The 23,887-nt window shown below is 36.7% G+C and overlaps 3 protein-coding genes across 4 annotated transcripts; all 3 read right to left on the bottom strand.

The window, feature by feature from the left end:
* Window positions 4,602-7,624, bottom strand: LOC18774413. Of its 2 annotated transcripts, XM_020566335.1 has the most exons (5): window positions 6,328-7,624; window positions 5,989-6,219; window positions 5,821-5,880; window positions 5,290-5,709; window positions 4,602-5,178 (listed from the first exon to the last, which is right to left on the bottom strand). In XM_020566335.1, the coding sequence occupies exons 1-5, from the start codon at window positions 6,949-6,951 to the stop codon at window positions 4,795-4,797; spliced, it is 1,719 nt and encodes a 572-aa protein (XP_020421924.1). In that variant the 5' UTR covers window positions 6,952-7,624; the 3' UTR covers window positions 4,602-4,794. The 2 variants fall into 2 exon arrangements, with proteins under 2 accessions (XP_020421924.1, XP_020421923.1); XM_020566334.1 differs by having other exon boundaries at window positions 4,602-5,709.
* LOC18774891 (alanine--glyoxylate aminotransferase 2 homolog 2, mitochondrial) lies at window positions 7,720-12,185 on the bottom strand. The gene is made up of 9 exons (XM_007207375.2): window positions 11,558-12,185; window positions 11,235-11,465; window positions 10,866-11,036; window positions 9,221-9,364; window positions 8,899-9,078; window positions 8,539-8,764; window positions 8,308-8,421; window positions 8,112-8,198; window positions 7,720-8,012 (listed from the first exon to the last, which is right to left on the bottom strand). Exons 1-9 carry the CDS (start codon window positions 11,792-11,794, stop codon window positions 7,969-7,971), a joined length of 1,434 nt encoding a protein of 477 aa, XP_007207437.1. The 5' UTR covers window positions 11,795-12,185; the 3' UTR covers window positions 7,720-7,968.
* Window positions 16,395-23,532, bottom strand: LOC18774330 (receptor-like protein 12). Its single transcript, XM_020565893.1, has 8 exons — window positions 22,221-23,532; window positions 19,298-21,937; window positions 17,906-18,194; window positions 17,731-17,804; window positions 17,329-17,600; window positions 17,157-17,227; window positions 16,990-17,059; window positions 16,395-16,883 (listed from the first exon to the last, which is right to left on the bottom strand). The coding sequence occupies exons 1-2, from the start codon at window positions 23,530-23,532 to the stop codon at window positions 20,337-20,339; spliced, it is 2,913 nt and encodes a 970-aa protein (XP_020421482.1). The 3' UTR covers window positions 16,395-16,883; window positions 16,990-17,059; window positions 17,157-17,227; window positions 17,329-17,600; window positions 17,731-17,804; window positions 17,906-18,194; window positions 19,298-20,336.

Genomic DNA, 23,887 nt, shown 5'->3' on the forward strand with positions numbered 1-23,887 from the left:
TGTAGGTAGCAATCATCAATACAAAATAAATAAACAATAATAATTAATAAAATCCATTTGCTATTTCGAAGTTGTTAAAATAACCTTTGATCATCCAAGACGAAAGAGTACATGAGGTTTGAGAGAAAACAAAATGAAGTTAACAAAATTACGGAAGGTTTGGTTTGGTTTGGTGGTGTAAAACAAAAAGTTGTTGAACTGTCAAATTGAAATAAATCAATGGGTGTCGACATTTTTCAAGGAAGGTTTTTGAACTTTCAGTGTTGACAGTGATGCATAAGCTACATCTGCCACAAAATGTCTCCACAATGTCCTCATCTTTGTTGAAGGATTGTTTCTCTGACATGGACTCGTGCAATTACTATATTAGCCTCAAAATTTTCTACAAAATATGGAAAGAAAAAACAGTTTGAAGTTTGTAGGTATTATTTGCCTCATGCAAACAAGAAGCTCATCAGAAAACGCTGGTCATTGAGACGTTTTAAGTAAATATCAAGTAATATATCTAAACCAGATGTGGGTTAAGCTACTCGGCTAGAGTAATGAGTTCGCCTCCTTGCACCCAAATTTGAGCATGATGAACATATATATCAGGTGATAAAACAAAAGGGTACATCAGTAATTTGGCTTTTTTTTGGGCATATATTATACTATATTGTTAATCTGGTCCTTTAACATAACCAGTGTTTGACGTAACATGAACACTCAAATCTAAGTCTAGGACCATCAGAGGGAGCAGCAGCTGAGCAAGCAAAAGAGTATGGCTAGATTTAAGGATGTCATGTCGACAGCCATGGCCGTAATATTTCTGAGGAAGAGCATTTACGTGTACGAGGAATTCGGGGTTTTGTTAATAGACTTCGTTTCTGTTGTAACATCCACCATCCAAGTTTCTGGTTTTGTTTTCCACAGAAGTACAAGGGTCTCTAATTCTACAGGCAGGACCTCTCCCATGTCTTCTATGTTAGCTCGACCCGATCGGTAGCTACAATTCTCATCAAAATTTTAATTCGTGAGTTTTTCAACTGTAAGTGGATCAATATTTTCCATTTTGGTGTTGGAGCTGTGAGCTTCGTTTATTTTGAAGTTTTAGATTCAAATGTTATTATTATCAGTTCGTTTTTGGCACACAGCTGAAATATGAATATTTATTTGGGTTGGATTGCATTGCATGCATTAATTTTTGTTTCCATATTTACTGCTTCATGAACTTTTAGAATGCTTCGTCCAATGCAATGGCCTGTAAATTGAAACTTCGCTTTCTCCCCATTTCTTTTCAAGTGGTCTAATTTTTCTGGCATGAATTGCTGGTATATTCCCTTTGCCGCTTCAAAGATTCCTACGTGAACAAGTACATTTGCCCCCTACACAAGGATATTATTAGCTAGGCATAGTTTATCCGTGCCTAATTTCTTATTTTCTTCCCTTTCAAGACAAGGGTTATGCATCTAATAAGACTAATCTCTATGCTTTACCTCAAATTTGGGGTTCGAATAAGAGGTATGCCTGCCAAGATGGATGGGAGTCTAGTCCCTTCAAGTCAAGAACAATCAATTTGCATGTCATCCATTCACCATTCCCTTTGCACAATTATCTTCCTGGATGAAAAACAGAAAGAGTAATGTGCCATGTGAACTCTGGCATACAAAGGCAGATTAGTTAATGACTCATTATAAATTACCTGAACCACAAAGCAACAGTAAAAGTACAATAGTCATCACAAATATATCATTGAACAAACTTACGGCAATGGACTTTTATAGAACACCATAGTCAGCTACTTGCTCCTTGTTTGCAACGGAAACATAGGCAGGACCTCTCCCATGTCTTCTATGTTAGCTCGACCCCATCGGTAGCTACATTGCTCTTCAAAATTTAAATTCGTGAGTTTTTCAACTGTAAGTGGATCAATATGTTCCATTTTGGTGTTGGAGCTGTGAGCGTTGTTTATTATTGTCAGTTCGTATTTTTATTATATATTTATTTAAATCTTTGCAACTTAATTATAACTTCTCTCATGTGTTTCATTATTTTTGTTGGATATTGCATTGCATGCATTAATTTTTGTTTATGATTGAACCAATTGGCTCCATTACTGATTCATGAACTTTTAGAAAATCAACATGCATGCTATGCTAGCTCCTTGACGAAACCCCAATTCTGCACAAAGAGTACAACTGGTTGCAGATTATTTGAGCACCCTACAACCCTATATAGATGAAACTAATTACTTGCTACTACCACACCCAAGTAATAAATGCAAAAAGTTTTCATTTTTGTTGTTGTTGTTGTTGTTGTTGTGTAATCTAAGAGTATATTAAAGATTTGGGATGGCTAACATATGAAAGAAATAAGAATAAGTACTTTCATATATAAGAGAGTTCGATATATCCCTGTCTTTTTTCTCAACCAGAATTTCCTTATTTATGTGTTTTTTATGGCGAGGTTTTAATGAGGCCACTTAGGACTCACTTGTTTTTTTTAATTTTTAAATTAAGTCAATTGTTGATGTTTGTAATCTATGTTCCAATGTTTCTTCAATGATTTTCTCTCTCTCTTTAATTTGAAAAAAAAAAAAAAAAACTCGAGGATGATGAATTTATGCTTCCCTTATAAAAAGTGGCTCTAAATTTTTATGTAATTTGAAGAGTATTCACTATTTAAAACTTATTACTATATTTTCAGAATATTTTTGAACATCAATTACACTTGAGTTTAATGCTTCACAACCTAAGTCAAGGTCGAATTAGATTGGTTTTAAGTACTTTGTTTGAGTTTCTGCTTTGAGTTGTTCTGGTCGTTTGGGTTTTGCTTTGACTTGGATTCAAATCTCTCAATGATATGCGATTGGATGGTTTGTTTTTAGTAGGTTTCAATCCTTAAAAGCCGACAACAGATGGTACCATTTTGGATCTACTAGTTTTTCAAACATCAAATCCAATCCTATTGAACAAAAAGAAAAAGGGTTAAATTGGATCTACTAGTTTGTTTAAAATTTCACTTGGAATTTTTGAAATTGCACATAGGTTACATGCTACAATTTTGTAGAACAAGTTTTCTATGTATGAGCCAAATCAACTAATTTATGTCATGTATCAGTCGTGAATTAGATATTTCAGCAGAAAATATGATTTTAGTAGGATTGCGTTATTCAAGCACATTTGCTATTTAAATTTGAAACTATTGTAACTACCATATCTCTTAATCAAACAACAATATATAAACTTGCAAAATGCAAAATTACTTCACATGTTTAAATTATGCTCATTTGGGACGAGTGATATGCTTAATATCTAAGCATGTATATTCATTTGTTCTGACCAACTACTATAAGATATTGGAGTCAATTAGTTATTTTGAAGGTCAAACAACATTAAAGTTATTTTGAAGGCCAATTGTTTATTGTAATACATTTTCTTTTAAATAATAATTCTCCTATTGATTCTTGTGGAGGTTCAAGTATTGGTTGTTATAAACATCTTGAGTACATGTGATATAACATCTGTATTTGAACACACCATAAAGTTTGAGCTTCTATGGGGGAGTTGAACACACCATAAAGACTTGTTTGTTCTCCAACAAAATTCAACTTCCAAGAATCGAGCAATGTGATTGGAGTTTTTGGTTGCGAGTTTCGGAAATGTAGGACAATTATTTATACAGATATTTAGTGATATATCCATTCTTAGCACTAATATTATAAATAAACCCTACACAATTGAACTTCTATAAACAAACCCAAAAAAAACCCAAAAAATGACAGTTGACCTTATTGAATTTAATATTGATTATTAAATTACTTTGATGCCCTATTGAGTGTTTTGGGTATTTTTATAAGATTTTGGGGTTGAGCTTGTTTTAAGAAATTGATGGCAATTTTGTAATTTATAAGAAGTTAAAAGCTTTTTTGTTATGTTGTAAATGAGTTTTGAGTGTGTTTCTAAAGTCCATTTCATATGAGGTATTTTTATAATTTGGGCCCCTATATTGGGTATAATAGTGAATCTCCCTTAATTAAATCAAGTAATTTTATTAGGTTGGAGGAGAATAAGAGTACACTATTTATATAGAATTCGACTAATTGGTTTTTCCCAAATTAAAGTATTCTAAAATTATGTCCAGATTGAACAAATTGGCATTACCTTTTTAACAATGATATCATTTTAAAAGTTCTGATCTCTTGGACTACATGGGTCTAAGAGATTTGTGGTTACTCACCATTGGATGTAAATTCAACGGTTCACTCACTCTTGCACTCTTTTTAAGAAACTTTTTAAAACTATTTGATTAATATCCAACTAAAATTTTTGATCTCTTGTACTACAGGGGTCCAAGAGATTTGTGGTCACTCATCATTGGATGTAAATTCAACTGTTCACTCACTCTTGCACTCTTTTTAAGAAACTTTTTAAAACCATTTGATTAATATCCAACAGTGAGTGATCACAATCTCTTAGACTCCCGTGGTCCAAGAGATCGGGACTGATTATTTTAATATTGCTAGCTATATCAAGATTAAATCTTATTGTAATTCGTCCAAAAAAAAAAAAACTTATTGTAACGATTTTATTGGTTAAATGATTGTAAATTTAATCAATAACTAATGTGAATAGATTAGAATCTATATATTAATAATATCTCATGAACCGGATTTGGTGGTTGTTTAAAACGGAGAGAATCAGCGAGTCATAAATTTCTTAAGAACATCCTCTACATTTATACGTCAGAAATCGAAAGAGAAAAAAAACAATTAAGTTCCTATCAGTATCATTCCCGTGTTACCAATTTGGTTCTCTACAGGTCACTTTTATCTTCATCATTCCATGAGTGTGGAGATGGTGAAGTAAGGATCGGCCACAAGAGATTCCTTTGCTTCCTCACTTTCCTCACAACCATCCTTGTGTGTTGCCTTAGAACCATATTCATAGCCTTTAGATAGTTGCAAGAGTCATGGTCCCGTAAGATTGTACCTTCTGAACCATAAGCTGCAGGGTCACTAAAGGTTTCTAGTGGATGTGGGGAATTCAAGAAGGCCATCAAGACACCTGAAGAGGACCCACACTGTGTTTTGTTCAAAACATAGAGGGCACTCCCCGGAGGGAGCAGAGGGTGTGGAGGAGATGACTTTTCATCAGGTTGGAGAATGAATAGATTGCCCATTGGCGAGTACAAACGTTTCTGCACAAGAAAAAAAGACATTAGAAGCAGTGACAGCTCATGTTTTAAATCCAAATTAACCAATATAAGTGTTTTTTTGGATGTTTTATGAATTTTAGGGATGGTACTTACACTTTTAATTAGACAAGGGTGTGTTTGAAATGAACCATTTAAACGCCTTAGGAGTGTAATCACTTGGTTATTGTAGTTGGAAGAGAACGCTCTAGGGACAATATCTCTGTGCATCATCACACAATGGATGTGATCACTCTCATCCAAACTCAGCTGCTCAAATATTTTGTGCCCTTTGCAGAACACAAATGGTGAGCCGAACGTGACAACTGGCCGAAGAGTGGAGGGCTTGACAAGGTTCCTAGTTAGTAGCATCAAGTGGACTAGAAGAGCAATGCTTCCTCCAATGCAATGGCCGGTAAATTGAAACTTCGCTTGCTCCCCCTTTCTTTCTAAGTGGTCTAAAATTTCTGGCATGAATTGCTCGTACATTGCCTCTGCTGCTTCATAGATTCCTCTGTGAACAAGTACATTTGTCCCCTACACAAGGATGTTATTAGCTAGGCCTAGATTATCCATGGCTAATTTCTTATTTTCTTCCCTTTCAAAACAAGAGTTATGTATCTAATAACACTACTCTCTATGCTTTACCTCAAATTTAGTCGGTTCGAATAAGAGGTATGCCTGCCAAGATGCATGGGAGTCTAGTCCCTGCAAGTCAAGAATTGCACAAATATCTTCTTGGGTGAAAAACAACGAGATTAATGTGCCATGTGAATTCTACAAAGGCAGATCAGTTAATGACTTATTAGAAGTTACCTGAACCACAAAGCAGCGAGTAAAAGTACTAGAGTCATCACAAACAAGCCATTCACATGGTGAGGAATGCTGGCTTGCTCGAAAGTCCTTCGTTGTCTCATGTTTTTCACTTTCGTTTGCTGCTACCACTACTGTCATTGTTGAAGCTTCCATGTAAGCAGCTGCCTCGGCTTTCTTTTCGAATGAAGATGTTACAAATTGTAGGTCATAATATCTCTGCAAAACCTCACCCTGCGCATTGTAGTGTGAATTTACTTCTCATGCTAGAAATACCTAAACTTTTGTCTGGCTATAAACTATAACTGTAAATCTATATATGCTAAAAACAGTCAAACATACCTTGATCTCTGGTATCACATAAACCATGTTGCACAAGAAAGCTAGTTTAGAAAATAGCTTGGTTTCAGACCATGGAACTCTAACCAAAAATCTTGAGAAAGATTCAGGATCATATGATTTGTATCCCTTTTCTCCATTCTTTTCTTCTAAACTACAACCCTCTGCACAGCAACCCTCCTCTCCATTATTGTTGTCTTCCTCCTCATCCTCAACCTGTTTTTGCTGCCATATATTGCTCCACTTACTTCTGAGTTCCACAAGCCACTCCATCCAATTAGCTCTCTTTATCTCCTCTCCTTCATTACCAGTACTCTCCCCAGACTTCTCCACCATATTCATGTTCATGTTCTTTTCCACCACGTCCATAGGCTTATACGGACCAAACAAAAATGAGCCAAGACAATTTGGGACAAGGGAACTTGAAATTTTAAAAGGGAAAATTCCTATGGAACGGCTGTTGTTTGGTTGTGTTGATGATGCGGCACGAATACGATTGGTGTAAGAACAAAGATGGTTATGATCTGAACAAGACCTGCGGATGGGAACGTGGTCTTTGAAGATGGGGTTTGTTCTTTTGGTTGAGTTAGCCGGAGAGGTAGGAATTGATAATGAAGTGCATGCCATGGTTGTACAAAACAGGAATTGAACGAACTTACGGCAATGGACTTTTATAGCATACCATAGTCAGCTACTTGCTCCTTGTTTGCAACGGAAACTTCAGGAAAAAACTGCCGTTATATACAAGGCAAATTAGTAATTGCACCACCTTATACAAGTCAGCTATGGATAAAGATCATGAGGGATCACAAATCCAAAATAAAATATGATGTCAACGCTTTGGTTGTTGATTTCAATGGTTCCCCTTGGAGAGCCAGCCTTCACACAATTTTGTCTAATTGTTTTTTGGAGTTTCCATTTCATTTTCAAGTACAGCGGGAAGATGAATATATTTTAGTCCCAAGCTCACATCAGTTTTGTTTCTTCTTCTTCTGATAATGATTAACAGCAAAGTTATGCTCTACCGAAACTTCGGCGCTGATGCACCACGGTTGTCCCTTGGCCGACGGAAAAGGTCAGGAAATTGTCTTTAATTTCAATATCAACATAGTTATCTAAGCTTGTATTTGCATAACTGAAATTGGATTTGAAAATACTATTCTCTTGACCACATCTCTAACGAGAGCCATTCACTAACATTATTCATTTTGGAAACCTGAATGTGCAAAGCTTGCATCAGAGTAGAAGTTTCAATCACAATTTTTTAAAAATAATTTCTTTGTTTTTTTGTTTTTTGTTTTAAATTTAAACATTTTAATTTGATAGTAAATACAAATCTCAAAACTTCGAAAATTGGTGACGCAATTTACATAAGCTAAAATTGTAACATATGCATAATATTTAAACAGAGAGAGACACCCATAAAATATTTATAAGATCATAAGAAGTAAACATAGCAAGGGTATCTGAGTGAGAGACAACGAGTTGTTGACCCTTCGTTTTTCAGGATCACAGTGAATTATTGAAGCACAAACCTATATATATTGATAATTTTTTTTCTTTTCAGAAGATAACAGTACAACGGTGCTTAGACCAATTGGTGAACGATAATTAGACACCTTATGTACAATTAGACTTGAGGCTTCAAATCTTAGATATTGTGTAGTCCATTGCATCCACAAGAAAATCTGCAGCAAAAAAAAAAAAAAAAAAAACGCAACCCAATTGGTACTAGAACTGGTAGGACAAAAAGAAGAAGAAGAAAGCTGGTTGAAAAAGAGCTATACCTGCATCATCCTTGGTGAAGCACAGAGGAGGTGTGATTCTGAAAACATTTCCATAGAAGCCGCCTTTGCCAATCAACACTCCCAAATCTAATAATAAAGATGAATTAGTAGATCATATAACATTAAAGCACTGAGGAGGACGAGGGAGTGGGGGGGGGGCGGTGTTGGGTTGAGAAGTTAACACAAAGTAACACACCTTTCATCTTTTCCATTATATGTACAGTTTCAGCCTTTGCAGGTGTCTTCAGCTCACGATCAGTGACTAGCTCAACTCCAAGCATTAATCCCCTTCCCCTCACATCCCCAATAACTGGGTAAGCAACGGTCGCCAGAGGTTGAGATAAAGATAATTTGTGATATATATTCCAACTCTAGAGCCAAATATTGCTTAATGCATAAACAGAAAAGCAGTAGTAAGAGAGTTTACGTTCATATTTATCCTTGAGGGCATTGAGTCTTTCTTTCAGATATGATCCCACGACGAAAGCATTATCCTGAAGCTTTTCTTTCTCAATCACTTTTAGAACAGCAAGTCCCGCGGCTGTACATACTGGATTCCCACCGAAGGTGTTGAAGTAATTGCGGCGAGTCAGGACCTCTGCAACCTCAGGAGTGGTTACAACAGCACCAAGAGGAATGCCATTTCCAATACCCTGCAGAAGCCAGAGAAAGAACAAGTCAAACAAAGAAAAAGGGGCTTCTGATACCATACAGCTCAAATAAGCATAGGCAAGATATTATATTGCATGGGGTGGAAGAAAAGAATGATGAGATTAAGTTGGTTAACCTTGGCCATTGTTACAATGTCAGGCACAACACCATGGCCCTCAAATCCCCAGAAGTTGCTTCCTGTGCGAGCAAAACCACACTGGACCTCATCAGCAATGAAAAGGCCTCCTGCTTTCTTCACACTATTATAAACGGCTGGCAAGTAACCTTGAGCCAATTCTACAATTCCACCTACTCCCTGTTCCATAAATAAGAAGTTAAGAAGGGTATGGAAGGAGAGCCCTGTTCCATAAATAAGAAGTTAAGAAGGGTACGGAAGGAGAGCATCAAGTAATAATAAAATGGTTAGTGATAATTTGAGTAAGAAGGGGATGACATACCTGTATGGCTTCACACATAAAACCAGCAACATGACCTGAGGTTCCAAAGTCTATGAGATCTTGAACATCATTGGCATACTTCTCTCCATCTGCACCAAAAACTCCTCTGTATGGGTCCGGGTTTACGGCATGATGAACTCCGCTCTGTAGGTCAAACCCACATAATATGAATGTTAGCAAACTCCATACAATTGCAAGAGAAAAATACAACAGCAAGTCCTCCATTCATTGAGATATATGGTGCAAGTAAAGCTTATCAATTTATTAGCAGTTAAGTAATACGTGCATAAGGTATTTTCTTTTTATGAATTAAAAATCTCTGTGAAAATTCATTTCTAGTTATAATTGATATGCACCTCTTTACTTCTCATTCATGGAATTAGAATTGGACAAATGAAATGCAGTGGGTTTTCTACTCCTCTTCATTGCACGTCTCAGAAATAGAACTTCACTGAACTTGAGGTCTTAAAAAAAAAGCATCTAATATCTTTGTTGGAGAAGCAAAAGAGTTTTAAGAATGCACACCAAACTTGCGTATGTCTCCTTCTCTCACTTAATCTAACAAATTATTGAGTTTTGGTTTGAACACCTAACTTTCTCTTTGGACATCCTAATAAATTATTTTGGTGTGTCAATAATAGAGTCACGTTTTTGCTATTAAATCAGATCCTATAAATATGTGCCATAATTTAACATGATATTAAATAAAATGTAAGTATGTGTCACGTTTTTCATTCACCAGTATGTAGTTGAAAAACGATTTGCTTATGGGCGGTCCACTTTTTTCTCAGTATAGAAATTGACCCCAAATGATCTAAGCCTGCCCCATCCCAAAATAAAATAATAATAATAATAGAGGAAAATATTTTATTTTCATAAAGCATTGATTTGGACATCCTTATCGTTTGGCCCTATTAATTTTATATAGTAGTGGGTTCAATTTGGGTATGATTAAAGTATCCAATTCGGCTGACATTAGGTGCTGTCCATATATATCCTATCATATCATGGGGCTCTTTACCTTATACCTGATCATCAATGAAAATACATTGTTATTATTTTCATGCTGTATTCCACAAGACCATGTGTAGATTCATAGAATGGAGCTACTAAATTAAATTGTCACAAACTTTAACCTCTCATCAATTAGCATCACTAATGGTGCTCTAATCAATTAATACAATTGACCAAGTTAAATTATATCTAAAGCAAAAATAATGCTAGATATGAATGGGGAAGGTTTACTCTGGTTGCTATATTCTTATTGGATGACGTCGGTCATTTGTAACTTTTTCTTCTTGCTTATCTAATAAAATTCTATCGCATTTTTATAAAAAAAGATTAACTCTAGTCATTTTCGATCTCTTAGACCACAAGAATCCAAGAGATTGTGATAATCCAAGATGTTTCAATGGTGAGTGACCACAAATTTCTTGGACCCCTGTAGTCCAAGAGATCAAGACTGCAACTCTAGTTAACTTAATGTTTCAGCTAATTAAAACTTATTTTATAAATAAATAAAATTTCTTTCTTTAGAAAAAGAAAAATATTGAGAGTGAAGTAGTAAAAAATATGATAGAATAATGCTACTTTTATCACATTTATATACCACATTCTTATACCACTTTATATAAAAGAAAATAACCTGGATGACATTGAATTTCCAGTTGCCCTGAGCGGTGGCCCCCATGGTGCCAGCTGCGTTGCCATGATAAGCGTTTCTCAACGAGATAATGTCATGGCTCCCCGTGTACAACCTCGCTATCAACATCGCCAACTCGTTCGCTTCCGTCCCCGAGTTTGTAAAAAACACCACCTAACAAAAAAAATTTTAAAAACAAAAACAAAATTCATGATGATCTCTCGACGCATAACAACAAAAGATAGCATCACTCGTCACTGAAAATGACAATTCTTCACAAAGTTGCTTAGCTATTATCACTTAATTCAAAATCAAAAAAATGGGGACCGTCTGATCCTCAATCCAGTATTAAAGAATGAGTTGGGTAGGGACCTTGAGATTGGCGGGCAACTTGGAGGCGAGCGCCTGAGCGAAATCGCCGATGGCGTGATTGAGGTAGAGGATGGTGGAGTGTTGGATGCGCTTGGTTTGGTTAACTATGGCCTCCACCACATCGGGGTGGCAGTGTCCGCAGCTCACCGTAGCAATCCCTCCGAAACCGTCCAAATACCTCCGCCCGCTTTCGTCGAACAAGTACTGCCTCTTCCCGTCCACTATGTTTAGCTGCAAACACCCAAAAAAAAAAAAATTAAGCACGTGAAACATGTGATGAAATTGAAGGACGAGGAGGTGGAATCAGGTGCGCGAGGGGTTACTGGTTTGTTGTAGAAGTAGAACATCGAAGGGCTGAGATACTCCTTGCGCTGGGCCAAGATCTCGTCGGCGGTGGGGCCGGTGTAGGGAGGAGGGGTGTAATCGAAGAGGGGCATTTTCGGAGTAGCGACGCCATTGTCTGGGAGAACTTCGCTTTGGGCCACCTGAGAGAAGCAGCGCTGCCTTAGCAGGGATTGTGCTGTTCCAGATAATACCCTTCTCCCTATTAATCCCTGCATATTTTTTTGGCTGCCTCTGTGTGTGTTGGTTTCTGAAGATTCCGAAAATGCAGGAGTTTTGGTTGTGAGACAGAGAAAATATGGGAAGGTTGGAGAGAGAGAGAGTAGTGGAGCTAATAGAGGGGAAGGCGGAGAGGGGTTTATATAGCTGGACGTGTTGGTTTGTTGTTAATTAGCTTAATTAGTTTCGTAATCGCGTTTAAAATTTTACAACTAATATCCTATGGTGGTAAAAAGGAAAAAGGGTTGAAAAGCTTAAAATAAGTAAATGGCCATTTGAGTTGAGAGACCAACCAAGCCCTATGTGTATTGTTATTTGGTGAGATGAATCTATCCGGTTTACTGCTGCACATTCCAATTATGACTCGTCTTCCATCTTCAAATTATGCTGCACCCTAACGTCACTTATTGTTTTTGCAAAAATATGGGGGATGTGCTTTTCCTTCTTCAATCACATTGCAACACACGTCCTGTCAACAACTGTTTCAAGCCCAAATGGATCAAATTCAAGATATATTTGTATTGAATGCATTTTTAATCCATCACACACTATATTGTCAAATTGTTAATTTTAAATTGTACATATCGATATTGAGAACTTACATGTCCTCAAAAGAGTCGTGAATTTTTAACACTTTTCATACATGAATAGATAAGATATTTTAGAATTAGTCTAGATTATAAGAATTTAATTGATTGGTAAATATTTTTATATCCTAATTTGACAACATAGAGTAAAACAAAATGCTTCTCTCAAAAAGGAATTGAACTCAAAATATCTTTTTATATTTAGTATCTGTTAGTCATCATAGTCCCCACATGAGCCTTGGATGATTCCTTACATGGAGGAATGCCATTAAAATGGTTCTCTCAATTATTTAATATTAATATTAAATAACTGAGAAAGATAATTAAATAATATTTTTGGTTGGGGTAAATGTAAGATGGAGGTGGTTGATATTCCAAACAAATGAGAGGAAAAATATCAAACAAATATTGCAAATCTAAGCATATTAGGGAATGAAAATGGTAGCCAAATGGTAATCAGGTAAGGTGCGCACTAGTCAAAAAAAGGTGCCATGCTTTGCTTTAGTGCTTCCTTCGATTCATTCACTACGTTGGTTTCTTATGGTCTACTTTCTAGTCAATTATTCTCTCAACGCATCGAATTTTTTATATTTTTTTGTGCTTTCAGTTTCGTGAGGAGGAAGGATAGATGGTTTGCTTGACGCATCCAAAAAATGTGACACCAGCCTAATAATTCTGTTTAAAGTTCAATCAAACTGAAATGGCATGTGATCTGATGTGAGAAACCAAATAAATAATGATGTGAGAAACCAAAAGAAATGTCCAGAAAAGCACCATAGATTATGATGTAGAGGAAAGCTAGGGTTCACCTTTTTCTTTATTGTCTAACCATACGAAAGATATTTCGCATTAAACACCAAAAAGAAAGTGAGATGAAGGTGAAAGTCATTTTCAGAGATGTTTCACTTCCAAAGACTCTGATATGTAGGTTTCAACATTGCGTTTACTTGATTGGAATTCTCTTTGGACATAAAACGACAAGTCTACAAAAACCAATAAAAGGAGTTAATTTCTTTACTTTAGTTACAAGTGCCTCCCAACCAAACAACCCTAACAAGCCATGGAGTGGAGTAATTAAGCAAAGCAATTGACGAAAAAAGGGTTTATGTTAATCTAGCAAAGCAAAGCATGCACTTAGTCCCAACTCCACTAAAAAAGGTGATTAGCCAATAATTGAAGCCCTGACTAATCAGCCTATAATGAACTTGGTCGAAAATTTAGGCCAAGTGAGAGCTAAGTTGGTATATTATGTAATGCAACTGTTTTATCTATGGGGTCACGACACCATGTATATCTGGGAGAGAATCACTAGTGAGGTGGGTGGGAGGTTTATGCAAGTTTGGCTTCACGGGGGTGCAACAAAAAATTGATAAACTGGTTTAAATAATATAGTTAATAGATTAATATATAAAGCAGAGGCTTTGAAATTGTGGCTGTGGTTGAAGGGTAAGCAGGACAATAATGGACTTGAAAATCTTAAACTAAAGATTCAATCAGATAATTATAAGCAGAATGACCCAAGTGCAAACGAAACTGTGTAACCCTGAAGTCATCATTACAATAACAAAATGGATTTCGACATCCAAGTTAATCAGATGCCACCATTGCGTGTTTTCTGCGTAGGATTTCCACATCCCTATCATGGAGGCTAAGTTACTTAAAAAAACAAGTGTCAACAAATTAAACTAAAGACCTCCATGGAAATCCCTTTGATTCGTGTCTAAGTGATATTTTCGAATTTTGAAAAATCTAACATATTATGTTATCAGACTATCAATTTGAATCGCATATCAACATATCCAACCAAAGAAACTCATCTATTCAAACCATGTATCAATGCAAGCCACGCCAATGACTCATTGACACAGTCAGCATGTTAAACGTACTGGATTTGGAACAGCAGAATTGATGCCCGATAGCAAATAGTCAGAGGACAAGGGGCCTATGTCAGATCAAAGTCCATATTGTTTTTGGGACAAGTATCTTATCTTGACAGCTCCAATTAGATGCCTTACAATGTGGCTTGATAATTTTTATTTTATAATTCCCACAGATTATCTAGATTTCTGACGTGTTCAAGATTATTAAAAGCCAACTCATGAACCAATCAAACAGCTATACAGCCAAAAGACCCTGTAGGAAAACGCATTAACAAATGGGGAACTCATAATACTATAAGAAAGTAGACCATCGACAATTTAGACAAGAAGAACAAAACAATTTATGCTCAGATGTTACGTAAATGATTGAAGCCTCTAATTTGATATTAGTGAACAAAACAAGTCACAGTAACGTAGCGTAACCAAAAAATTCTTCCCGCTAGTGGACAAAACAACATTGCTAGTGAACTTCTTCTCGCTTTGCTTCTTACAGCACGTATCAATCATCTTTTTAAACCAAAAAATTAAATAAAAAACAAACGGAAATAAATGAAAAGAAAAATAATGAAAATGTCATACTAATTATACCCAAATTAGAAAACAAAATACTCACGGAAGGGTGGGGGGTGATGCTGGTGCTCCAGAGCTCGCAGCAAGCCTGTCGTTTCTCCAAGTGTGTGTCGAAAAGTTGGTATATTCTCATCTCTAATCCATATTTTGTTCTCCATTTTCTATGTATTCAATTTGAGGAGGAAAAACGCATTACCCGTACCATGATATTCTCAAATAATATATTGAGCGGAAGAGATAATATTTTTCTATAAACAAGCACCCGTTATCCAAACTACACAGCAGAAGAAGGTTCTCTTTGAGTTTCCTCCCTTGGTATGGTTCCACAGGAACAGAACCACTTGTGATTGGGACCTATCAGCAAGGGCAGAGCCAGAAAATTAATCAAGGAGGGTCAACCTCAAATAATAGAATCATTGCAAAACAAGATAAATTTATCTAATAATACAAAGTCTTTAGTAATAACTCATATATGTCATTCTAATATATTCACAATCGTTTATCTCTTGAAATATTTTCATAACCACTTCATTATCAATAATATCAAATTTCATAGTTCAGATAATAAAGAAATCATATAAACATTATTGTTCTTAATTTGAGATAATAAAGAAATCATAAAAAAAAAAAAAAAGAAGAAGTTGTTTTGGGTTAGTAATTCTTAAGTTATTAAAAGAAGTAAAGAAAACAAAAAAAGAGAGTTATAACAACTTGCGGAACTTCAGTCAGAAGAGTCAGATTTTAAGAATAAATTATAAACAAAGGGTAAATATAAATAATAAAAAGAAAAAGGTTATTTAAGGAACTTCAGAAGGGTCAGCTGATCCTTGTGGGCTTTTATTGACTCTGCCTATGCCTATCAAGGCTGGTCTTGAAATTTTGAAGGTATTGTGCGAAATTTAAACTGAGATCTCACATAAGCTAATACAAACTTACACCATTACATAATGTCATACAATAATTGTTTTTATAAAAAAAGATAAAAAATAAAAAGTAAAAAAGTAAAAAAGTAAAAAACCTAAAACTATGATGCACATAGCAGGTTTTGAAGCCGCATTGGAAGCCTCGCAAACCAACACAACGAGAAAACATCTTTGTGTCAACAATATACAACATTTCAATATATATACACATAGAAGAATTTGGGGCCCTAAAAAATTATGCAAGAAATTTAATTTATTATTTTTGTCCATTTTTGAAACAGATTTCAGATATTCCATGCTGGACGAGGCCTCGACGTTGTTGCTCTTAAGAACTGTAACATCGCTTTAGACCGGACCCCGAGAGTTTACGGATCAGGAAACGATCTTGTGGTATTACAGCAAGGCACAATCTACTTCGTAGCTGTAAATAAAACTAACTGTATTAAGGGAGCGAAAATGATGATTGATGTCAAGTAACTGCAAGGATTTGGACAGGATGGATGCAGTGTTTTTGTTTTTTTTTGTTCCGAGGATGGATGCAGTTAATCAGCCTCCATTGTTAATTGTATCAAACGAGAGTTGATGCTGCTCGGATGAAAAAATTAATTGGAGCTGTATTTTATTTTTCACTGTCGTTTGCCTAATGAATAATTTATTTTGGCATTAGATTTTTGGAATCCCAATATTCCTAAAAGTAATATTCAAAGCTCAAATTAATAGATATTTAAACTGAGAATCTGTACTACCGACTATAAATTTAGGCTAAAAGCAATACGTATCATAAGATTTAACACAAGTGCAAAAATGCTGGAGGAAAACAAATAAAAGTATGGGTGTTACATAGCTTTCTTTGCTGAAATGCGTTTTGCAGGCTCATTTTGCAACATTTGCTGCTGCAAGCATAAACATTTAAATTACAGCAGGTATTACTTCCAATGCAGAATAACAAAGCACCAAACAACCACTTTGAGTAAAGCAAACTGACATACCAACAAAAAATCCAACCCCATCTCATCCAAATTGGGGACATCCTTGGACAAACTTTGAGGGCTCCACTGGGGGTATTCATGCCAGTTCATGAGTTGTTTATACCTGGCCACACTTGTTCATTTGGAGCACCTAATCAACCTACCGAAAAAAAAAATTCCATGAATTCCAATTAGTCCAAATAACAAAGAACAAAGTAAACGGCACCTTTTTGGGTAAGGAAGAAGTGGATGCCATATTGCTGAACCTGAATATATGTAGGAGCTGCTGCAGTTCAGAATCTCCAGAGAAGAGTGCTTGTTTCGTTACAAGTTCAGCTATAAATCAGACAGAATATACTGTTAAACCAACGGCACAATTGTACAATTCAATATATTGAAGTTCAAACACACTCTGTAGGAAACGGATAAGTACCAAATATACAGCCAACAGTAATGTGTAGCTCCCAGAAGGACTACAGGAGTCCTATACCAAAGGGCCAATATCTGCAACAGAAATTGCACAAATTCATTGGATACTGGCAAAACATCAGGATAACTTGTAACAAAAATGCTGCTGATAAAGAAAATCAGAAAGCATTCATTACCTCATGAGCCTGAGTGGTACAGTAAACACTTGAGCTAGCAATTCATATATTGAACACCATCATGAAAGTCAGCATATGCATACATGTATGTACATCCACATATGTATATATGCATTGAAGTTCAGGTGCACACTATGCATGGAGTTCGTGCTTGGCACTTCTTCGGGCCACCCACATAAACAACTCCTGCTGAGAGCTCTGACATCTTGAATTGTCCTCTCACATTCAGAAAGCATACAGACGATAGCTCGACTACCTCGACGTTGTCCTCACTGCGAATCAAACGTATGGTTAATCTCCGTTTCACCAATAATGATGGATTAACACTGTCCTTAATTAAGAATCAAAATCTATGACGATAATCATATATAATTTAAAGGAGGGAAACAATTTAAATGGTACCTTGTTTCTTTGTAACAATTCCAAACCCAGTATGGAGGGAAACCCCAAGTGACATCTAACCAAAGAGTCAATATCTGCAACAGAAATTGCACAAATTCATTGGCTACTGGCAAAACATTAGGATAACTTGTAACAAAAATGCTGCTGAAAAAGAAAATCAGAAAGCATTCAGTACCTCATGAGTATACTTCCTGAGTGGTACAGTAAATGCTCTAGCTACCAATTCATATATTCAACGCCATCATGATAGTCAACATATGCATGCATATATGTACATCCACATATATATATGCATTGAAGTTCAGGTGCAGACTATGCATTGAGTTCTTGCTTGGCACTTCTTCGGGCATCTTCAGTTACATTTTGCTCCATCAACATCAAGACCTTAACAGAACCAAAAAAATAGAGAGATATCATATTCCCTCACCTCTGCACTGCCCCCGCCTCCCTGCCTCCCCGCCACCCTGAGGAGAAAACAGCAGGTAAATACTGTCTTATCGGCAAGAGCTTGCCATAGTGCAGCCAGCAAAAATATAAACCTACAAGGATATGAATCTAAAAGGGCACAGAAAAATATTGTGCTTGGCGATCCTAAATACAATCTTAGGGAGACCATGTGAACAATTTGAACATAGTTGGATGACCAGAGGATGGCTACCCAACTAAATCAAGTGAATAAAGAATATCTACTAACACTAGCTCAACTAGTTACACTGAATAGGAGACTAAGACATAAAGCTTTTCACTAGCGTTAGTCTAAATCCCTTTTTCTGGTTACAAATTCAGGCTTACTATTGAAAATTATGTATCCAAGGGCGTCAAAATGGCGTCCAACTTGTGTGATTTATTAGGGGTGAATAATCCTGACCCTTTTCATTAATATAAATCAGAAGACTGAAGATAACCCAACAATTCATCTATCACTCCAAAACATCAAACAGTAGAAGCATTGATGTCATGACAACATATTAGAGAGCATGATTGAAGATAATGCAACAAACTTGAAGGATATATTGTGTTGACTGATCCTAAATGCCTATCCATCAATATATTGTGTTGACTGCTAGAGAAGGGTTGAACTAAAGAAGCTTTGTGAAACATCACTATCTTTAAAACAACAATTGTACAAATTTCTTCAGCATGACAAAATAGGCAAACATAACAAATTTCTTCAAGGTAGCCATACCAAAAGTCTATTAGAAAAGAAGGCACTATATATCCTTTAATTAAGGCAGAGTGGTCTACTTTCTCCCTCTCTCTTTTTTTCTCTGTATGATTCTGGTTTTCTTCTGTGTTTCTGTCATCTACTTTCTTTTAAACCATTGTGAAATTCGCAAAACATCAGGGCAATAAATACATTTGTATGCTCTGCTTACCAAGAAGTTACAGAAAAAATAACACTCCAAATTGGCCAAAACAACCAAGTGAATCAAAGGTTATTTATATAGAAATCTTACCCGAGATAACTCAAGACCCAATTTATATAAACAGAAGCAGTGAAAGATTCTTCAAAACACACAAATAAGCATGTCAGAATCAAGTGAGAGAGTGGAGAAATCATTTTTACCATGACAGGATGTCCCCAGTCCCCCGTCCCCCACGCAGTTGGCCATTCCAGAGATTAGAAAATTAATTTAAAACACACAAAAATTAGATAATATTATAGCAGTTGTGCTAATTCCTTTGCACTAAACATAAACATATTTAAGATGAAAAAGAAATGCTACTGATTACCTCAATAGGCGCAGGATTACCGAAGCTGAGATGGATCCTCTCCATTTAGGGACCCAAAATCGCGTTCTGGCATTTCATCAAACACCTAGGCAGCAACACTTGGCAACTGAGAATCTTAAAAACCATTCTCGGACTCACTTCCTCAAATTCGATGGTAGAAAATTCCTAACTTGCTCAAATTACAGAGACCAACTAACTCGCTCAAATTTGATGGTAGAAAATTCCTTTTACTCGGTTCTTTCTTGTAGTAGAAAATTAAAGAGAGGCAAAATCTTCAGTTCTCTTGGGAGGAAAAATCTGATGCAGAAAACGAATTGGAGAAGAAGCCACTTACAGAAAAACGAATTGGAGGAGACTGGAGTGGCGTGGGTAGGCGGCCCATTGACTCACTAACCTCCAGAACGCGAGATGATGTTCAAAACCTCCTCACTTCTGGTGCGCTCCCATGTTTCTCCTTTTTATTTATTATTTATTTGCTGTTCTTTATTTTTCAATTACAATACTATCCATGCGAATATTAAATATGAATCTCAGATAAGACAAGCAAAAAACTAACCCCACACAGATAAGTCCAAGTTAGGTTACAGTTACAGGTATATCCAGATCATATAGAACATGGTATTTTATTCAAATAAAAGGTAGTGAATTACATATCGACTCAATCGAAACTCTAACACTGAACACTTCATATCCAACAACTACATATATCAGAACAGAACAGAACGAACAGAACAGAACAGAACATCCAAAAGTTACAGAAGCCACCACACCTAACGATCAGCAAACGGAAACAAACAGCAAACGGAAAAATCTCACTGATTTATAGGAAACACTAGTACCCTTATCACTGATTAATAGGACACAGGAAAACATCAATGTCTCCTCCTTCTATTCCTCGAAACACGTCGTCCTCGGCTATCCCTTCTTTTGTCCAGACTAGGGAACATCTTGAAGAAAATGTTCTGCACACTTCTGTAATACCATTTCCTCCATCTCTTGCAGAACACAAGTGGCATGACCACAGTTCCAAACCCAAAGATGCATCCAATTTCAACGCTTAAAACATCAAAATCAATCTCAGGCCCAGAATGGGAAAACCCTTTTTCTGATGGTGGTGGTGGTGACAGCTCTGTTGTGTTATCTCCTGTCAAAGGAGGCCCCCATAACCCTTCATTACCAGTGAAAGAAGCTGCTGGAAACGTTGAAAATTGAGTGCTGGTTGGGATCCTCCCAACGAGGTGATTACAGGACACATTCAAGAATGATAGGAACGTAAGTCTTGCAAGCTGTGGTGGAATTTCCCCGCTCAGGCTATTGTTTGAGAGGTCTAAGGATTCCACTTTCAACAAGTTACCCAATGAGGATGGAATTTCACCTGTGAGAGCATTGCTGGACAAGTTGAGGATGTAAAGTGCTTTGAGCTCTCCAATTTCCTTAGGTATTGATCCACTGAAGTTGTTGCACGACAAGTCAAGGGAGGTGTAGATAGTGAGAATCTTTACTAGTTCCACCTCTGAACCTTTGCTCACTACAGTTACAGCATCTTGATAGTAAACCATGGGGAAGGTATTGACCTGAAATTCAGGGTGGTTGAGCACTTGAGCTGGATCATCTCCATCAACCATCATTTCTGGCCATGTTGTCAAGCAATCTCCTGGAATTTCTCCACTAAAATGGTTGTCAGCAAGGTCAATAATTTGAAGCTTTGACCAGGTTCCATTGGTTTTGGGACATCCAATGTTCCCATAGAATCTATTGGATCGCAAGACAAGGACACGCAAAGTGGATATTTCCTTTAGCAAGTGAGGGAAAACATCAGTTATCTGATTGTGTCCAAGGTTTAACACTGCTAACATTTCACACCGGGCTAGAGATTTTGGAAACTTGCCTCCTATTTTGTTTGCACCGAGGTCCAAAGTTCCCAAACTACAATTTGCTGAAAACTTATCAGAAATTGTGCCAGCAAGATTGTTTCTCCTTAAATTAAGTACTACAAGATTGGTCGTTGCAGATAAGCATCGAGGAATCATGCCACTCAAAGAATTGCTGGACAAATCAAGAACTTGAAGAGACTTCACATTGCACAGTGATCCCGGAATGATCCCGTGCAAGTTATTATTTGAAAGAGAGAAGAACCTAGTTTGAGTAAGAAAATCACCAATGTCATATGGTATGTTGAAACTGAAATTATTCTTTGAGTAATCTAGATAATTGACAACTGGTTGGAAAATTGGGATTCGTCCCTGAAGCTGGTTGGAATGAAGGTCAAGTAGAAGCAAGTTAGAAGTCAGATTGAGGAAAGGACCCTCTAGAGTTACCAGAGAGTTGCAAGAAAGATTTAGCATAGCAAGATAACCAAGCCTCCAAATCCAGTTGGGTATCTCCCCATGAATCTGGTTTTGTGAAAGGTCCAAATTGTATAATTCGGATTGATTTCTCAAGAAACCTGGGAATCTTCTCAACTTGCAAGAAGCTAATCTCAATATGGAAAGTTGAGGAAATAAAGAATAAGAGGGATTGGTATCATCATTAACTGATCGACAAGCTGTTGTGGGAAAGATCAAGAAAAAAAAGATTTTTCGATTGCTGAATAACATTAAGAGAGAAGGAGTTGTTCAAGTTGTTTGAAGAAAGTTGAAGCGTCCTAAGCCTTGGGAGATTAAAGATATTCATTGGGATAGGCCCTTCCAACTTGTTTCTTTTCAAATAAAGGGTCTCCAAAAGAGAGATGCTACTAGAAAATACAGGCAACTGACCTGAGAATTGATTGTCAGAAAGCATTAGGTTCTGCAGCATGGGAAGAGAAAACAGAGACGGAGGAATAGTACCATCAAGTAGATTGAAACTCAACTCGAGACTTTTGAGAATAGTAAGGCTTTCCCAGTGAGAGGAATTAATCTGACCCATTAGAAGATTGGATGAAAGATTTATGTCGGTCAGATTCCTGGCCATACTGAAGAACGGAACAGAACCATTGAACTTGTTTGACGACAAGTCCACATAACTCAATTGTGTAAGGCCTTCCATTGATCTTGGTATTGATCCAGTGAAATTGCAACTTGAAATATCTATATTGTACAACATTTTGAGTTCGCCGATAGAGTTTGGAAGAAGCCCTGTAAAGTTTGCGTTGTTTAGAACCAAAGAACGAAGAGATCCATTCTTGGGAAATTCTGGTAAGGAGCCTTGGAGCTGTGGATTAAAAGATAGGTCGATAGTCTGTAATGTAGGAATTTGGAAGATCTGCTTTGGGAATGAGCCATGTAACCCACATTCACTAAGGTGCAAGGAAGTCAAATTTCGGAATTTTGACAAGAACTCTGGAACTTCAATAGACAATTCGTTGTAATCTAAACGAATGACTGAGAGTGAATGAAGCTTCAGTAATGAAATATCAAAAGGGCCTGATAGGTTACAATTGATCAAGCTCAAGACCCTCAACTTTGGCAGTGAAGACGATATTGCTTGGCACCAGTCAGTCCCCTGCGCTGATATGCTTACACCATCAAGATGAAGTTCAGTAAGCTCCAAAAGGTTCCGAATGAGCAAACTCAAATTTGGGTTCTCAAGTTTGAGTATTGTTGTTCCATATAAGGAAGGGTCACTGGATAAATCAAGAACTTGCAACCCTGTCAAGCGTGAAATCTCAACAGGAATCTGCCCAGAATAAGCAGTATAAGATAAGTTTAGACAGCTCAAATTTGTAAGCTTTCCAACTGCTGATGGAATTTGAGAGCCATAGCCTAATCCATTATAGGCCAAATTGAGACTTTGAAGATGTTGAAGATCAAAGAGACTGCTTGAATTGTCAATTCCACCTGAGACAGATTCACTGCTAATGTCAAGACCAACAACACGCCCACTGGTGCAAGTAACACCAACCCAAGAACAGCAGTCGGTACTTGAATTCCATGATATAAGTTTGGAGGAAGCAGAAGAATCAAATATAAGGCTTTTTTTCAACTGGAGCAATGATGACTTCTGGCCTTCAATACATTGGCCATGAACTGAGATGACATTAACACAGAGGTGGATCAAAAAGAGAACGAAATGGAGCAAAGTTTTCATCTTGATCAACTCTTAGAGACACTGAATGAAACTCAGGTGCTTACAAGTGTTTGAGGTTACTAAAGGAAACTCTGGGGCTTACAGGTGTTTGAGATTACAGAAGGAAAGAAAGTGAGGTGCTTACGAGGGTTTGAGATTACTGAAGGAAACTCAGGTGCTTAAAACTGGTTTGAGATTGCTGAAGGAAACTTAAGTTGATTGTTCTGATTACAATGATTATGGCTATATATAGAACAGAGTTAACAATCGAGCTTTTCTTGGGTCAAAGACAACAATCGAGCTTCTGCTCTAACTAAACGTAATAATTATAACAGGATGTTGTTTTCAGTGATTACAGTGATAATCCCAAATGGTC

Source organism: Prunus persica, chromosome G6, assembly GCF_000346465.2.
Source record: "Prunus persica cultivar Lovell chromosome G6, Prunus_persica_NCBIv2, whole genome shotgun sequence".
In the NCBI taxonomy this organism is placed as follows: domain Eukaryota; kingdom Viridiplantae; phylum Streptophyta; class Magnoliopsida; order Rosales; family Rosaceae; genus Prunus; species Prunus persica.

What these genes read in the sequence shown, in the direction of transcription:
- LOC18774413 (XM_020566334.1), bottom strand. Translation starts at nt 6,951, where the DNA reads ATGGCATGCACTTCATTATCAATTCCTACCTCTCCGGCTAACTCAACC. An exon ending in CTCGCTGCTTTGTGGTTCAG is followed by an intron (nt 5,881 to 5,988) that starts GTAACTTCTAAT and finishes CTTGACTTGCAG; the next exon opens with GGACTAGACTCCCATGCATC. An exon ending in TCGAACCGACTAAATTTGAG is followed by an intron (nt 5,710 to 5,820) that starts GTAAAGCATAGA and finishes ATCCTTGTGTAG; the next exon opens with GGGACAAATGTACTTGTTCA.
- LOC18774891 (XM_007207375.2), bottom strand. Translation starts at nt 11,794, where the DNA reads ATGCAGGGATTAATAGGGAGAAGGGTATTATCTGGAACAGCACAATCC. An exon ending in ACATTGTAACAATGGCCAAG is followed by an intron (nt 8,765 to 8,898) that starts GTTAACCAACTT and finishes TGGCTTCTGCAG; the next exon opens with GGTATTGGAAATGGCATTCC. An exon ending in TATAATGGAAAAGATGAAAG is followed by an intron (nt 8,199 to 8,307) that starts GTGTGTTACTTT and finishes CTTTATTATTAG; the next exon opens with ATTTGGGAGTGTTGATTGGC.
- LOC18774330 (XM_020565893.1), bottom strand. Translation starts at nt 23,532, where the DNA reads ATGAAAACTTTGCTCCATTTCGTTCTCTTTTTGATCCACCTCTGTGTT. An exon ending in TTCTGACAATCAATTCTCAG is followed by an intron (nt 21,938 to 22,220) that starts GTCAGTTGCCTG and finishes TATTGAGATTAG; the next exon opens with CTTCTTGCAAGTTGAGAAGA.